The 15962-nt window shown below is 49.1% G+C and overlaps 1 protein-coding gene across 2 annotated transcripts; it reads right to left on the reverse strand.

Moving 5' to 3' along the window:
- Nucleotides 1–446: 446 nt before the first annotated feature.
- Nucleotides 447–15407, reverse strand: ABHD4 (abhydrolase domain containing 4, N-acyl phospholipase B). Of its 2 annotated transcripts, none has more exons than XM_041759262.1 (7): nucleotides 15258–15407; nucleotides 11422–11510; nucleotides 9647–10019; nucleotides 9335–9489; nucleotides 6638–6749; nucleotides 3455–3641; nucleotides 447–2492 (listed from the first exon to the last, which is right to left on the reverse strand). In XM_041759262.1, the coding sequence occupies exons 1-7, from the start codon at nucleotides 15317–15319 to the stop codon at nucleotides 2403–2405; spliced, it is 1068 nt and encodes a 355-aa protein (XP_041615196.1). In that variant the 5' UTR covers nucleotides 15320–15407; the 3' UTR covers nucleotides 447–2402. The 2 variants fall into 2 exon arrangements, with proteins under 2 accessions (XP_041615196.1, XP_041615197.1); XM_041759263.1 differs by having other exon boundaries at nucleotides 15148–15285.
- Between the last annotated feature and the right edge of the window lie 555 nt (nucleotides 15408–15962).

Genomic DNA, 15962 nt, shown 5'->3' on the forward strand with positions numbered 1-15962 from the left:
GATTCACATAATAATCGTGTCTCTCCAAGTCCAAGTGTGATGTCCATGAAGGCCGGCACCAGGCTTCTTCATTATTGCAGCCCTCGTGCTTGGCTTACCGTAAGCTCTACACACCTGCTTTGTCCTCCTCGTAGGTTCAAAGGGGGATGGCCAGGGGTTGGCCATCAAGCAATCTTCAATCACAAAGACACCACGTCCCAGGACGTGTGATTATACCCAGGAGTTCCATTCATTCATTCATTCATTCATTCATTCATTCATTCATTCATTCATTCACTCTTTGATTCGTTCATTCCCTCATGCATTCCTTATGACAAGAGTAGGATGATGTGCTGTTTGGAGCAAAGAATTCTGAGCCTGGCTGGAGTCAGCCAGCACACAGAAGGCACTGTTGGCAATGATTTGAACACATTTTTGAGCACTTGGCATATCTCACTTCTCTTGGCTCAGTCAAAACAAACATTTATTGAACATTAACTAGGTGCCAGATGTGCTCCTTTTCCTTAAGTGGCTTCTGGTCTAAGGAGGCAAGGCAGACATTAAACAAGTGACAAGCTCATCAATCTTACAAAGAAGCAGTTGGGCATACCACAGAAACAGAAGAGGGAGTCCAAGCCTAGTGTGGGAGGTCAGCGGGAAGCTTCCCCGCATAAGGAATATCTGAGCTGAGATCTAGAGGATGAGTAGGTGGTAGAACAGGCTGTTGAACAGTCCAGGTGTAGGCCCAGGTGGAGTACACTTTGGAAGATGGGGCTACTTAATGGCATTGGGGAGTACCTGGTGTTCCCTAGTTCTCCTCCTAGGATTTGGGGCTTGGCCCATCCACACTCCTTGTCCGTCTTATGAGGGGCTTGGCTGACACAGCCTGTGCTGACCCAGGGAAATGCTACATTGAACAGGAGAGGGGTGGGGTGTAACCTCTCTGGCCCCCTTCTCTGACTCAGGGACCACCCGGCTCTATCAAACATCACTGCCACCAGTTTTTGCTCATTTCTTTATTAATATAGAAAAGGAGCCCAAGGCAGCTGGACCAGTAGTACAAAGCACCAGGAGTTAATACTATTCTGGTGAAAGGGTTGGCTTTACAAAACTCAAGGAGCAGACAGGAGCTGCCCTGCTTCTGGGGCCAGGCCCAGCCCACTGCCCAGAACCTCAGAGCAGCACCTGGAACCAGCCTGTGGGAGACGTGACAGGTAAATTGGGGGCAGGATGAGCTGAAGACCATGGGACAGATGGCAGGGATAGAGGGCCAGGCAGTGAGAACCATCCTGTGGCTGATGAGGACAGGGAATTGCTGGCTTGAGGCTCTCCACTGGACCATGGGCAGGGGCTCATGGTGGGCCACAGCCTGGGGGACAGGTAGAAAAACCCTGATACTAGTAGGAACAGGGAATCCAGACACAGTCTTTCCCTTATCTCTCCACCAGGGGCCACCTTTGCTCTCTACTACAGGTGGGGCTTTAGGGCCCAAGGCACAGAGAGAGGGAGGTCAAGAGGCCTCCCGACTGGGAGGATGAAAGGGCAGGGAAGGAAGCACTTGAGTGTCCCCAGCTTTGGCAGCCAGGGCTGAGACACAGGGCAGGGTAAGAGCACCCCTGCACAATGGGGCTGGAATGTGGGATAGGGATGGGCTTACCCTTGGCCAGTGACCAGGACCAGCCTCATGGCAATGGTGCCTGGCATGAACCTTAGCAGAAGTGAGTACTGGGTGTCAGCAGACCTGGGTTCTAGGCTTAGCTTTCCCAGAGCAGAGCTCTATCACTGTGGGCCAGCTGTCTCCTGCCCTGGGCTGGTCCTCATCAATTAATGAGGGCTTTGGATAGGACTTCTTACTTAGGTCATGGGAGGGACTCTACAGCTCAAGGGTGCCCCTCAACCTGCTCTTGGTAGTTAAGGAGTTAGTAGTTAGTTGGTAGTTAGCTCCCAACCAGATTCTGGACAAAACTGGCATGGAATGGAGGCTAGGGGGTGATGGAGGAGGATGCTTTTGCTTGGAACCTACCCCCACAAACACTCCAGAGTTGGAAAAGGCTGCCGGGAGCCTTTCCTTTGCCCAGGGGAAGAGGCCGCCCTCCCTTTGGCACAGGGAGGGAAGGTGGCTCAGTGCAATACCTTCACAACCACCATCTGGGTGACACTTGGCATGGAGAGAATGGGTGGCACTATGCAACCCTTTATGTTCTTCCCTGGGGTGGAGTGCTTAAGGCCTCATGTGGCTTCTGCCTCCAACCCTTAGCGTGGGCTCAGGAGTGCTCCTTTTCACTGTGATCCTGGCCTGGGAACAGCCCAAGACTGCCTGGCTGGCACATGTTAGTTGGTGAGGAAAGGACATGGGGGCGAGTAAGCGGACAGGGAGGCGAGAGCAACTCTGGCTTTCTCCTCTTCCTCTAGGGGACAGCAGCTCAGTCAACTGAGTCACAGATCTCTTCCACCACAGAATTGAAGATGTGTGGCTGGTCTGCATAGACATGATGTGAAGCACCTTCAATCTCCTGTGGAGAGAGGAGGAACCCGCAGTGGGTGGGAAGGATCTTTATTCCCAGCACTGGAAAGATGGCACACCATTTCTTCCCCCTTTAGACCTGCTTGGCCATCATCTATGAGCACTTATCAGAAACAACAGTCCACAGTATACCTGGGTGGCTCAGTCAGTTGAGCACCGGACTCTTGATTTCAGCTCAGGTCATGATCTCAGGGTCATGAGATCGGGCCCCCTATCTGGCTCCATGTTTAGCACAGAGCCTGCTTGAGTTTCTCTCCCTCCACCACCCACCTCACCGCCCTCACACACACTCACACACACACTCTCTCTCCAATAAATAAATAAATCTTAAAAACAAACAAACAAACAAACAAACAAACAATGGTCCACCTTCCTCCTAGAATTTTGGCACTTTCCTGTGTGTGTGTGTGGGGTAATCAATGAATCCCAGAGTCCCATTCTTGTTCTCTTCTGGCTCTTCACTGTACCTCCTACAAGGCCAGCCCCACTGCCATCTACTCATTTCATCCCCAAGTCTGGTTAACCAGGGCCCATAGATGACACCCAGACTAATTAAGCACACTCATTAGCAAATGAGGAATGGGGTAAGAAAAAGGGAAGGTAGTGGTGGGAAGACTTAATGGCAGCCTCTACTGTTTGCTCTACTGTTCATGGCGCTGGTTTTGGGTGGGATACGGGTTGGGAGTGGCAGCACACTGTATCTAGCTACTGAACAAGAACCTGTCATTTGGCTGAACTGGACTGTACAGAAATGAGAAACCCTTCATTACAGTATTGCAGAGTCATCTCTTTCAAATCCACTGCACTATCTGAATCTGTCCATTCCTCTTTCTCCTATTTGCTTACTCTTCTCCACCCCAAGGTTCATCTGCACCCAAAGTTCACTGTGTGCTCGCATTCAACACACAACACTTCTACCTCAGTCCTGCTCTCCTTGGCTGGCTGACATACCATGTCTCGGACGTAGGAATCCGGTCGCTGCATCTTTACTTTCTTCCCTGTGCTGGTATCTATCCAGGTGTTGGCCCCATAGATCATGGTGATGGGGACATCTTTTCGAATCAAGTGAATTCGCTCCAACATGGGGCGCCGTGCCCAGCCGAAGGACTCCATCATGGCTTTGAAAGCTGTCTCACCACTGGAGGAGCAAAACATGATGAGGCAGTGAGCAGAATAAACCCTGCAGCACCCAGTGTCAATATGACACAGCTGGAATGGTACACTTGACCATGTGTGTATTCCTCTTAGAATCCTGGACCGGGCTTGTTAAATACTGGGAAGATGAGGAGACAGGTCTGAGGCTGTGGAGACCTCCCAGCACAGGAGTTAGTCAGGGACATACTTGGATAAACTGCTGATGCTGCCAACTGTCCAAAGATGCAACAGGTTAACATTTATTTACTCAACAAATATTCACGTCATGCCCTGGGCCATGTGTGGAGACATGAGTAAGACAGAGGTGGTGCCGGCCCTCCTAAAGCTTACAATTATCTCACACTTTGAGGAAGTGGGCATTTAAGTAGCTAATTATCAATAAGTAAATAAGTAAGTAAGTAAGTAAATAAATAAATAAATAAATAGGCGCCTGAGTGGCTCAGTCAGTTGGGCATCCAACTCGTGGTTTCGGCTAGGTCATGATTTCAGGGTCCTGGGATCCAGCCCTGTGTCAGGCTCTGCACTCAGTGTGAGTCTGTTTGAGACCCTCTCCCTCTGCCCTTTTCACTCATGCTCTTTCTCTAAAATAAATAAATCCTTTAATAAATAATTAATAGCAAATTATATGATTCATTATTTAACTTGGATTTCTCAAGAATTACAAAAAGATGGTAAACAGACTAGGGGCTTGGCTTGCCGGGGGTGGAAGAGAGGGGTGAGGGGCTCATGTGAGGGGGGCCGTGAAGAGCAAATACGAGACAGCAGTGCCAGGGGCTTCCTGACAAGACTCTGAAATAAGACACCAGTCTTGTGAGGACCCAGGGGGAGCTGTATTTACTATGGGAGAAGCAAGGCCGATTTAATTTACTTTGCTCCCTGGCCATTTCCTTAGGCAGAGCTGAGAAGTAGTGTGAGGGATCTGCAAGGTTGGGATGGAAGCTGGTCTTCTGGGATGCTCTGCAGCTTTTGCAGGAGGCAGGAAGGTTCAGGAGACTGCTGCCTACCAGGCCCAGCCTGTTCGGGTATTGTATCCCAGTCTCCTTTGTACCCCCAGCATGAAGACAAGCCTGAGTTCTGCACCAGAAACAGAGTTCTTCCCTGAGACATAGCAGCATGGTGGAAAATTATGGAGTCTAGAGTCAGAGAGACGGGAATTCAAATCCTGGCTGTTTTCTTAGTAAGTCATACAACCAGAATACGCTTCCTTTTTTTTTTTTTTTTTTTTTTTAATTTACAAATTGGAGAATTATATCCTCTTTATTTCTTCACTGGGGAAAATGAAAATATGGACAAGGCCCCTAAAATTAGGTAAAGCAAAGTATGTAACCCTCAAATATTTTTCCCTAGCCAGATTTCGTGTTTTCCAAGGAACTGATAAGAGTTAAGGTGAGTATGTCAGGGCTACAACTCACAAACATCTGGGCAGTTATAAAATTAAGTGATGGTATTGCAGGGAGAGGGTAGATATCACTGATGTCACCTCTACTTCCCCCAGGACACGAAAGAGTTGCAGGATTATATATTCTGAGGCTGAGACTGGGAGGCCATTCATTACACATAAACAGGTCTGGGACTGGGTAAAGTTCTGAGCAGAGAGCTGGGGTTGGGCCTTGAGTGGGTATGGACTGGCACTGAGCCCAGTGGGGACTGAGAGGGGGGTCAAGAGCAGGAAGTCAGGGGCTACCTGATTTGACTGCTGAGCTGAGTCTCAATACGGCTGCTGAAGCAGGGCACTTCAAACAGCTGAGCTCATGCGGAATGTTGGAGAGACAGTTCCCACACTGCCCCAAAGCCGGCTGGGTGTGGGCTAATACTCAGACAGCACTGCTGGAATGTAACCACTCCACCATCTTCACAGCTTTGGGCTCACCACGGGTGACCTGGGCAGGCCTGGAATGAGGTGGTGCAGTGCCTCTGCTCCAGTGACCCTGGCTTCCCCCAGATGCCTCACAGCAAGCTGGGTGAGGCTTCCACAGAGGCAGTGCCACCAACCTAGGCTCCTATATCAGCCATTCCTAGGGCGCTGCCTGGGAGGAAGATTACCTTCCTGACTCTGCCCTGGCTTTCAGTTGCCAAGACTGCAGCAGGTTTGTGGGGCCTGCTGTGTGAATAGTCATGGAAACTTCTCAAGATTCTGGGGACACCTCAAAATGTCCAAAAGGTGTGGAAGGGATTCTTATCCCACCATTAAGTATTTCAAGGTGCACCTGGTGTGTCTCGGTGGCTCAGTAGGTTAAGCGTCTGTCTTTAGCTCAAGTCATGATCCCAGGGTCTTGGGATCAAGCCCCACATGCTCTCTGCTCAGTGGGGGGCCTGCTTCTCCTCCCTCTACCTGCTGCTCTGCCTATCTGTGTACTCTCTTTCTCTATCAAATAAATAAATAAATAAATAAATAAATAAATAAATAAATAAAAATTAAAAAATAGTATTTCAAGGTATACATAATTAAATTTTAAAATGCATACTTCAGCAGTTCTATTTGTAGTAAGGTATTATATAGATAAAATTGTGTGTGTGTAAAGGAAGATGCGCAAAGAAGTTCTCTAAAGCAATGTCACATCGTATCTTGGACTGGAAATAGCAAGGAAATTTGGGAACTACAGGCTGGGATGGGGAAGACTTTTTTTTTCCTGCCTTTTAAAAAATACAATATTCATATTACTTTTTCAGTTAAAAAAAAACTTTTAAAATGTTTTCCAGACTCTTGCCTGTCAGGCTAAGTGCTTATCTCTAGGGAAGAATAAGAGTCTTCCTCTAGGGATGGGCAGTATGTTGAAGCAATCTATTATCTTCTCCATCCTTTTGTGCCACTCCCTAGGGAGGTTTCTGGAAATAATTGAGGCTGCTAGTGCCTGTATTTCCCTAAATGAATGAGAGGTTTGTGCAAGAAGAAATACAGCAGAGAATGATCTTGGGACGGTTCTGGAGTTACATCTCCAAACCCTTCCACTCCAAGCTGGCTCCGGGAGCCACCCTCACCTGGGATTCTGTGCGTTGCAATGGTAGATATACTCAGATATAGTATCATCTTCAAAGAAGTCTGCAAACTTGCGCTTGAAGTCCGGCCGGAATCGCTGTACCAGGCCAGGCCCTGGGAGCGGAGAGAAAAACATGGGAGTGGCTAGTTTGGGGAGCAAGGGTGATGGCGGTGTGCTTATGTATGTTTGAACAACTTGAACCACATGTTATTTCTCCAGGGGTTTGTTTGCTCTGCACATTTAACTTTCTAGTGGCAGCCAGACTGTGTGAGCTGTTGGGAAGCCCCAGACAACCAGAGTCAGCTGGTTGCCAAAGAAGGTAGATAGTCCAATGGAACCAGCTTATTTTCAGCTCAATGAAGTCCCAAGCGCTTTTCCTCCCAGGATCTCAAGCCTTGTAAGAGTCCATGGCTGAGGAGGGCCTGGGCGGCTGTCAGTTGGACATCTTTTTTTTTTTTTTTTTAAGATTTTATTTATTTATTCATGAGAGACACAGAAAGAGAGGCAGAGACACAGGCAGAGGGAGAAGCAAGCTCCCAGCAGGGAGCCCGATGTGGGGCTCTATCCCAGGACCCCGGGATCACACCCTAAGCCAAAGACAGACGCTCAACCGCTGAGCCACCCTGGTGTCCAAGGCATCTATCTGATTTTTGACTCTTGATTTCAGCTTGGGTCCTAATCTCAGAGTTGTGGGATTGGCCCTGCACTGGGGGCTCTGTGCTCAGTGGGAGTGCTTGTGTGCCTCCCCCACTGCTTGTGCACACTCTCTCTCAAATAAATAAATAAAATCTAAAAAAAAAAAAAAAAAAAAAAGAGTCCATGGCCGAGATGCTTTTATTTATTTATTTATTTATTTATTTATTTATTTATTTATTTATTTTGATGCTTTTCTTTTATAGTCTGAGCTATGTTCTTTCTCCTTGAGATCCTTAGGGATTCTTTTTTTTTTCTTTTTAAAGTCATCTCTACACTTGATGTGGGGCTCGACCTCACAATCCCGAAATCAAGAGTTGCATGCTCTATGGACTAAGTCAGCCAGGAGCCCGGAGACCCTTAAGGCCTTTCAATCTTCTGAAGGTATCAGATGGAACTAGACTATCTGCCAAGCACCCTCTCAGGTTCAGCCCTATAACAGAATACGAGTGGAGAGGTAAATTTAACTCTGGCATCTCAGACTTGGGCCGTTTTAGAGCAATCTGTTCCCTTCCCCTTCCCCTAGAGCACACACACACAAGCAGGAGGGCACCCAAAACAGACTAAAAATTGGGCCTAATGGTCAACTTCTGATCTCTCTCTTGGTCTTCTCTCTGTGCATGAGGATCAAGGTGTGAGAGGGAGGTATAGCCAGGATCCCCTAGGCCCTGACCCTCCTCCATGGCTGCCAGCCAGCTTCTCAACCACATTGGTTCTGAGGCCCCTGCATGAACCTGGCCAGACACAATTCCAGAAAAGGGGAGAGTAGTCAGACCAGAGCTTATCCCTGGGAAGGGACCACAGAGGGCGTGCTGGAGTCCACAGTGCTGGAATGTCTGAGGTCAGCTCTCTGATCATTTATTCTTCTTTGGCACCTGTGTGTCTTGATAACCTTCCTTTCGTCCCAAACTCCTACCTTCTACTCAAATCCTCATTTTCCCTCTTTTATCCAGTCATTCTGTTTCTTTTGAAGGGCCTCAAGAGACAACACTTATTCAACCATTAGTAATTAGCTTTGTAATAATTGGCTACTGAACAGCACTGTGTATACATAAGCAATTGTTACAGGATAGGAGATCACCAATCTTTTCTATAGAAGGAATCTGCTTTTTACTTCATCAGATTAAAAAGTCACTCCCCGGGGCAGCTCTGGTGGCTCAGTGGTTTAGCGCTGCCCTCAGCCCAGGGTGTGATCCTGGAGACCCGGGATCAAATCCCACATCAGGCTCCCTGCATGGAGCCTGCTTCTCCCTCTCCCTGTGTCTCTGCCTCTCTCTCTCTCTCTGTATCTCTCATGAATAAATAAATAAAATCTTAAAAAAAAAAGCCACTCCCCCCTCGAAAGTAAGAGTATTGGCAATATGAGGTCAGAAGGCTGAGACCTACTAATTTTTTAAAAATAATTTATTTAAATTCAATATGCTGAGACCTACTAATTTTACTTACTCTGGCTGGCTCCCCCTGACTTCCTTCCCTTCCCTTGCCCAGAGTTTGCTGACAGCTCCTAAGTGGTAAAGATATAATACCTAACTGGAATAGGGTATGGTTTAGAGGGGCTTGCCTGCCACTGTGGGTTATGTTGGAGGCTCCAGCACCTACAGGAGGCTCTGCGGTGGGTACCATGGGATCTGATGGTGGGTACCATGCTGAATCACCAACAGGTTGCCATAAACATTGCAGCCTAAGAACTCAGCAGAGGAAGAGTCACTTGATGGCCCCTTTTTCTCTCTCTCTAGCCAAGACACAGAATAGTAGTTCTGCTCCATCTGTTCCCTGTATAGGAAAGCTTTTTGCATGTGGATGAAGAAAAAAAGAACCTTCTGAAACTGTAGACAAAGAGATCATGTCCAGATTAAGAGTTTTAAAAAACAATGTGAGGCCTATTCCCACTTCTCATGGGCCAGTGGGCACAAGTGAGCACAGTGGGAATCTAGATGCAGTGAGGCTTCTAGAATGGGACAACCTTGGTTTAAGGAGATAGTTTCTTTATCTGCAGGCTACTCACCCCAGGGCCCAGCTACTCGAAGAACAGCCAATGGGTTGGAACGCCCTAGGACAGACACCACAGCCTTGAACCAGGTTGGGGGTGCACGGATCTCACTGGGGTCAGTCGGTCGAAGAGGAAACCCCCAGGGATCCACCAGGATGAGGTGTTTAACTCTAAAGGAGGAAAAAGGAAAAGACAAGTTGTATGTTCTTGGAGGTACCATGGACCTTAACTTGCCCTGGAAGAAGAGAACCATCGGAAACTAATATTGTAAGGTTCCAAGTGGGACAAGGAGTTAGGTCATGAGCAAGAGGTGTGACTTTTCCTTACCTTTCAGGGTACTTGATAGAGTAAGAGGTGGCCAGGAATCCTCCCAAACTATGCCCCAGGAGGATCATACTGGGGATCCCCATGGTCTCCCGCCACGTTTCTATTGATGTCACAAACTCGTCCTCGGCCCCTTCAGGGTCCCTCGGGAACGTTGGCCTTGAGCTTCGCCCAAAGCCAAGTAGATCGAAGGTGTGCAGCGTGCGACGGGCACTCAGTGAATCCATATTGAGGATCCAGAGGCCTACGCCACCCCCGAAGCCATGCACCATCACCAGGGGGGTGCGATCTCTCAGCTCCGGACTCACCGTTACCGTCCAGATCTTGTTCTGATTTGGGAGGGACACATATCGGGCCAGGAACTTGTTCTGGAGGCCTGGGGAGAGGGGAACACAGGGCAGAACAAGAAGACTGTTTTCTGACTGTGCTGTCATGTGTGCTTCAGCTTCTCCACTCTGTTGCCAAACCTTCCTCATTTCTTTCCTTTCACAACCCTCTGATCACATGCTCTAAGAGATCAAATCTAAGCATGATCTGTAGGCCATCTAGTCTCTAGGTAATTAGAGGGGCCATCTTATTCCTTCAAATTATGTCCAGGTTCCTTTGGGCCCAGTGTTGTAGTGACCCCATTGGCCTTACAGAGCTCCTGCATCTACCACTCCAGTACTGTGTGTGCTTGGAACTCAAAAGAGGGACAGAAGCATCCTCACTGGGGGTGTCTGGGAGACACTGGGGGGTGTCTTCCGACTAGAGCTGAGCCCGATGGAGGGGTGATGGGTATGGACTGAGCCACAGGCTTATTCCTCTTGGAGACTGATGGTGTGCAGTGCTTACTCTGCTGGCATGATAACTGTCACGTGACAGGGCAGCTGGGGGGCTGGGAAGTTGCCTGGATCCTGGGAGGAGGCTTCAAAGCTGTGGCTGTTCTGCAGCTGTGCCACTCAGGCCCATGGGAACAGAGGGTTTCCATGACTGGGCAGTGGGTGCAGGGTGGGGAGATATGGGCAGATGAGGCCCATGGGTCTTGTTTGAGCCTGTGTATGCTGTCAATCACAGGATGCCCTGCCCCAACATAGTACTGCCCAAGAGAGTGGGTCTGTGGGAATCCCAAACTAACTGTAGTAACCAGGTAAGTGGTGGGCCTAACTGGATGGAATACATGGATAGCAATATTAGAGAATATAGGACTGCTGCTGGTCCTCAAGTTGCAAGGTGGTAAATCTGAGAAGTGCTTATGTGTTTGGAAGAAGAGAGGGAGAAAAGGAAGAAGGGAGGAGGGATCCCTGGGTGGCGCAGCAGTTTGGCGCCTGCCTTTGGCCCAGGGCGCGATCCTGGAGACCCGGGATCGAATCCCACGTCGGGCTCCCGGTGCATGGAGCCTGCTTCTCCCTCTGTCTGTGTCTCTGCCTCTCTCTCTGTGTGTGACTATCATAAATAAATTAAAAAAAAATAGGAAGAAGGGAGGAATGGGGGAGAAGAAAGGGGGGAAAGAGAATGTGTAGATATGTGTGTGTGTTGATAGTTGGTGTTGGGTTTGAAGTGAAGTTGCGGGATGTGCCAGGAACTAGCATAATGGAGACAGAAGGAGCTGTAGAGAAACCACAATCATACACTATGGTGTCCTCTGTGCAAATCCCTTCTCAAATCACTGACATATTTTCCCTCTACCCTAAGCACCGTTAATCAGGAATCAGTGGGCTCAGTGTAGCAGACCCTGGAGAGATCCTGTATCTTTGGACCTCCTGATGGAGGCGGGATAAGCCATCCCTTCTACTTACACTGGAGGATCCTGGCTTCCACATTCTTCAGCTGAGACATGGAAGTGGGGCGCCAAGCAGGCAGCCAGCTACTCAGCCAGCCCTGAGGCCTGGGACAAAGAAATACAGTGATACCCATCGGCAACATTGATGCTCTCAGCCTTGCTGACAGTTACAAGAGTTATCAGGGTGTTTCCAGGTTCAGGAGGCCTGCGGCTAAGGCAGTCAGCAATTCCCTGCTGCGGCACAGACTACTCTTCTCCAACAAATGGCTATTAACAACATGCCCTTTGTCTCAAGAGATACTCAGGACACCATGTATATAACACTTCACAGTTTGCAAAGCTCTTTCACATTTATTATCTCATCTGGGCTTTATAACTCCCCTTTGTTACTGGTTATCATAATGTTCAAGATCACAAGGGGAAAAAGAAACAACTATTAACTAATGTTTCAGTTATCTTTATCTTTTGCCATTCCCAGGACTGGCTGTTCCTTTAGGGTAGGACAAATTCCCATGCCACCTGCCTTCTTGGCAGAACCTTGGGGTTTGTGTGTGTCCTTCCAAGCCCCTGGAAGTACAGAGCAGGGTCAGTGCTCAGCTGGGCTCTCAGAAAATCAATCGGTCCAGCCTGGAACAATGAGATGAGACAGAAAGGGAGGAGGCAGGAGACCTGGGTTCAAGTCCTATTGTGATTGCTTTGCCAGATTGCCTCTAGCCTTGTTTTTCAGATTATAAAATGTGTATAAAATATGTCCTCACCTCCAATGGCATGCAGTAAAATGATAACCCATCCTGCTATCTCCTTTATTTCCAAGAAAACTTAAGATTTCAGGGTAGAAGTTGAAAGCATTGGGTTGAAGGGTGAGGGTGACCCTCTGGTTCTGTATCACACTATCATATTTATAAGCAGAATGGCTTCGGCTTGATAAATAATTGGCCTTTGAGCATCTAGATATGTAAGGGACCTCAAAAGGTGCCTAGGACAGATTAGATGCTGAATGAGTTTATTATTCTTTTTCCGTTGTATATGATATTTCTATTTTCTTGAACTCTGCCTGAATGAAGGGCATTACAGGATGGATACCACCAGCTACAGGAAGGGTCTGTGAATATTAGTATAGTCAGGCAGGGGCATTCTGTGGGGGAAATGAGAGGAACCATTACTGATTCCTCTTGCCACACACTGGACATCCTGATATATCATTTGAAGCACAGGATTTTAGATTAGGGCAGTTCCTTAGGAATCATCTAGTCCAGCCTATTTCACAGACGAGGAAACTGATGCCCATGGAGGTCACGTGGCTAGTTAGAAAAAGCAGCAGAACTAGAGCCCACACCTCAAATCTAGGTTTCTCTGTACCCTTCCTCTGGAAGCTCCAGCTGCAGTTTTTTCTTTTTTTCTTCTTTGGAGAATTACTTTAAAAGTTCATTTATTGATTACTTATTTTTAGATAATTTCTATACTCAGTAGTGTGGGGCTCAAACTCATGGCCCTGCCATCAAGAGTCACATGCTCTATAGACTAGAACCAGCCAGCCCCAGCCTCAGCTTTTCAAACTTAACAGTATATAACCACATTTTCATGCTATTTCTGTTTTCTGAAAGGAAGTACGAAATAAAGAAGAAAGCCAGAGTTCCAATCCTGACACTGCTACTTACCAGGAATGTGACTCTAGGCACATTACTTACTTAGCCTCTCTGTGTCAATTTCCTCATCTTTAAGAGAAAGATACTAATAGTACCTATTTCATATGGTTTACAAAAAAAGATTAAATAAGTTTATGTCCCTAAAACATATAGAATAATGCCTAGCAAAAGATAAACTCCCAATAAATGTTCTTTTCCTCCAGCTAAGTCATAAGCTGTCTATATTCATTCAACTTTTTGACGACTAGAGAGACTTGCAAGAAATCCTGGGGTTGGGGAACCTGGGTGGCTCAGTTGGTTAAGTGTCTGCCTTCAGCTCAGGTCATGATCCCAGGGTCCTGGGGTCTAGCCCCACAGTGGATTCTCTGCTTGTTGGGGAGTCTGCTTCTCCCTCTACTCTTCCTACTCCCACCCCCTGCTTGTGCTCTTTCTCTGGGTATCAAATAAATAAATAAAATCTTAAAAAAAAAAAAAAAAAAAAACAGAAAGAAAGAAAGAAAGAAATCCTGAGGTTGCAGGTGGTATATTAGTGACTTCAGCCAGATAAGAGTTCTCATCACAATCAATCCAGTGACTCTCAACCCTTTTGATACTCTACTGGAATTCCTTACGGTAGGCTTGAAGCGTGGGTACCAAGACTGCAGAATTTTGGCAGTCTTAAGAGACCAACTTTCTCTCTACATCAGAGACTGTGACAAGTGAGCCCGTGACATGTGGACTCCACCTTGCCTTGTACCTGCTCAAAGCAGTATTTGGGAGAAATGCCATACAATGCAACAGCACTGTGGGCTGCTTGGCAGATATGCCTCAGGGAGGAGCTTTAGTTTGCCTCTCTTCCCCCAAAATGTTACAGTTAGGGGACCTCTGGGTGGCTCAGTGGTTGAGCATCTGCCTTTGGCTCAGGGCATGATCATGGAGTCCTGGGGTTCAGTCCCATATCAGGCTCCCCATAGGGAGCCTGCTTCTCCTTCCACCTATGTCTCTGCTTCTGTTTCTCATGAATAAATAAAAAAAATATTTTTTTAAAAAAAGTGTTACAGCTAAAGCACTGGAAATAGTCCCTGGCACATATACTCAGTGCTATTGGGGAGGTGAGGGCTAGGGTGGGAAACTGAGGCAAGGGGCAGAGAAGCTGCTCAGCTGTGAACTTAGCCTGGCCAGAGTGGTCTCTTCCCTCGAGGGGGCTTCTATCCCAGTGGTAGGTGAGGCAAAAGGGGTTCTGTGTTGGGTTGGAGCCTGCTGTGGACCTCGGTGATTGGTGCGAGTCTCCTGTAACTTTTATGAGCCTGCTTCTTCATCTGTAAGAGGGAGCTGAACTGCCTGCATCTCTACCAGCTCTAACCTGTGTTTCCCCAAGTCATTGTAGCCATTGTAAATTCGCTTTAGGAAGCAAAACTCTTCCTGGGCAGTTCCTTCAAGCCCAGGAAGCTATTATGGTCATAAAGTTAATCCGTTTTGCAAGCTGCCAGTCCTGCAGCTCCGAAGAGCGGGAACGTGGGATACAGGAAAGGCCCTGTTGTGGTGAAATCAAGGCTGGGCTGGGAGCTGAGTCATTCTTCTGGAGCAAGCAACTTTTCCTTGCTTCTATGAGGCTGCGGACGGCTAGTCTAGCACCTACAGGTGGCATCCCAAACCCGATGCCCTGGAGACGGCGAAAACAAATCCCCAAAAGTGGAATTCTGAAACCACAGCGTTCAGGATCTTGCGATGATCTAAAAACGCCATCACCTGGGATCGAGGGCGACCAGGCGTCTCGGCGGGCGAGCGCTGCAGACCTGCGAGCCCCTGGCTCCAGACCATCCCAGGAGGCCCCTCGCACCCCCCGACCGCCGTCCTGGGGCCGATCTCTACACGCACCCGACCGCTCCGCTCCCCCGCGCCCGCGTCCCACGGCCGCTGCGGCCCGGCCACCGCCACCGCCACCGCCACCGCCTGGCCTCCCCCCACGGCGGCGAGGACCGAGAGCGGCCGCGAAGCCACCGCGGGAGTCAGAGCCCCGGAGCCGCGGGCGGCGCGTCCACCGCCGCCCCCGAGCTCTGCCGCCGCCTCTTCTGGGCGAGAGCAGAGCACGCCCCCCCCCCCCCCCCGGGGCCGACCTGGAAAAGGGACGGCGGGAAGGTGTTTACGCTGTTCCTCGGTCACCGACAGTCCCGGGACCATGGCCCAGGGAGAGAGAGAGGAAGAGAAAGACACGGGATTAACTCACTGTGGCTCCAGATCATCAGCCATAGTAAACAAGCCCCGGCGGGTCGAGCCGAGCCGGCCCATCCCTCCGCCTGACGCCAGCACCAGCTGACCCAGGAAAGGGCCGAGAACTAGGCGGGCGGGGCCAGGCCGCGGGGCCGAGGCGGCGGGGAACCGGCGGGGGCTGCGGGCGCTCGCCGGGGAGGACGCGAGTCCTGCGCACGCGTCCGGGGCACCGCGAGCGAGACGGTGGCACCGAAGAGCAGGGTCTCTTGCAGGACCTCCCTCTGCGCTCCATTCCGTGGGAGCGACAGAAGCACCCCTGCACGCTCACTCTCGGGGCTTCCCCGTACGGCTCCCTCCTCCTGCTGTGACTTGTTACGTGATGCTTAGGGTGCTCTAGGAGACGGTACAACCGACCGAATGCCTCTTACAGAGGGGCTGGGGGGCCTGTACCCCAAGTAGATGGCCAGATCTTGCAAATTAAAAAACGGGATACCTAAAGTTGAACTTCAGGTAAACAACACTTAAAAAAAAAAAAAGGGACACTCCCTGCAGTATTTGAGACCTAAGTGGGCATCCAATATTTTCTCTGGCAATCCTAAACCTTAGCGACCTATGTCAAGATGCAGTTCCTCTGCTCTGGGGATGTCCCAACCTAGTTCCCAGGAAAGACGTGCTCAATCCCAGGTATCCCTGTTCCGAGGATCCCTGCCTCCCCTTCCCT

This window comes from Vulpes lagopus, chromosome 6 (genome assembly GCF_018345385.1).
Source record: "Vulpes lagopus strain Blue_001 chromosome 6, ASM1834538v1, whole genome shotgun sequence".
Lineage (NCBI taxonomy): Eukaryota > Metazoa > Chordata > Mammalia > Carnivora > Canidae > Vulpes > Vulpes lagopus.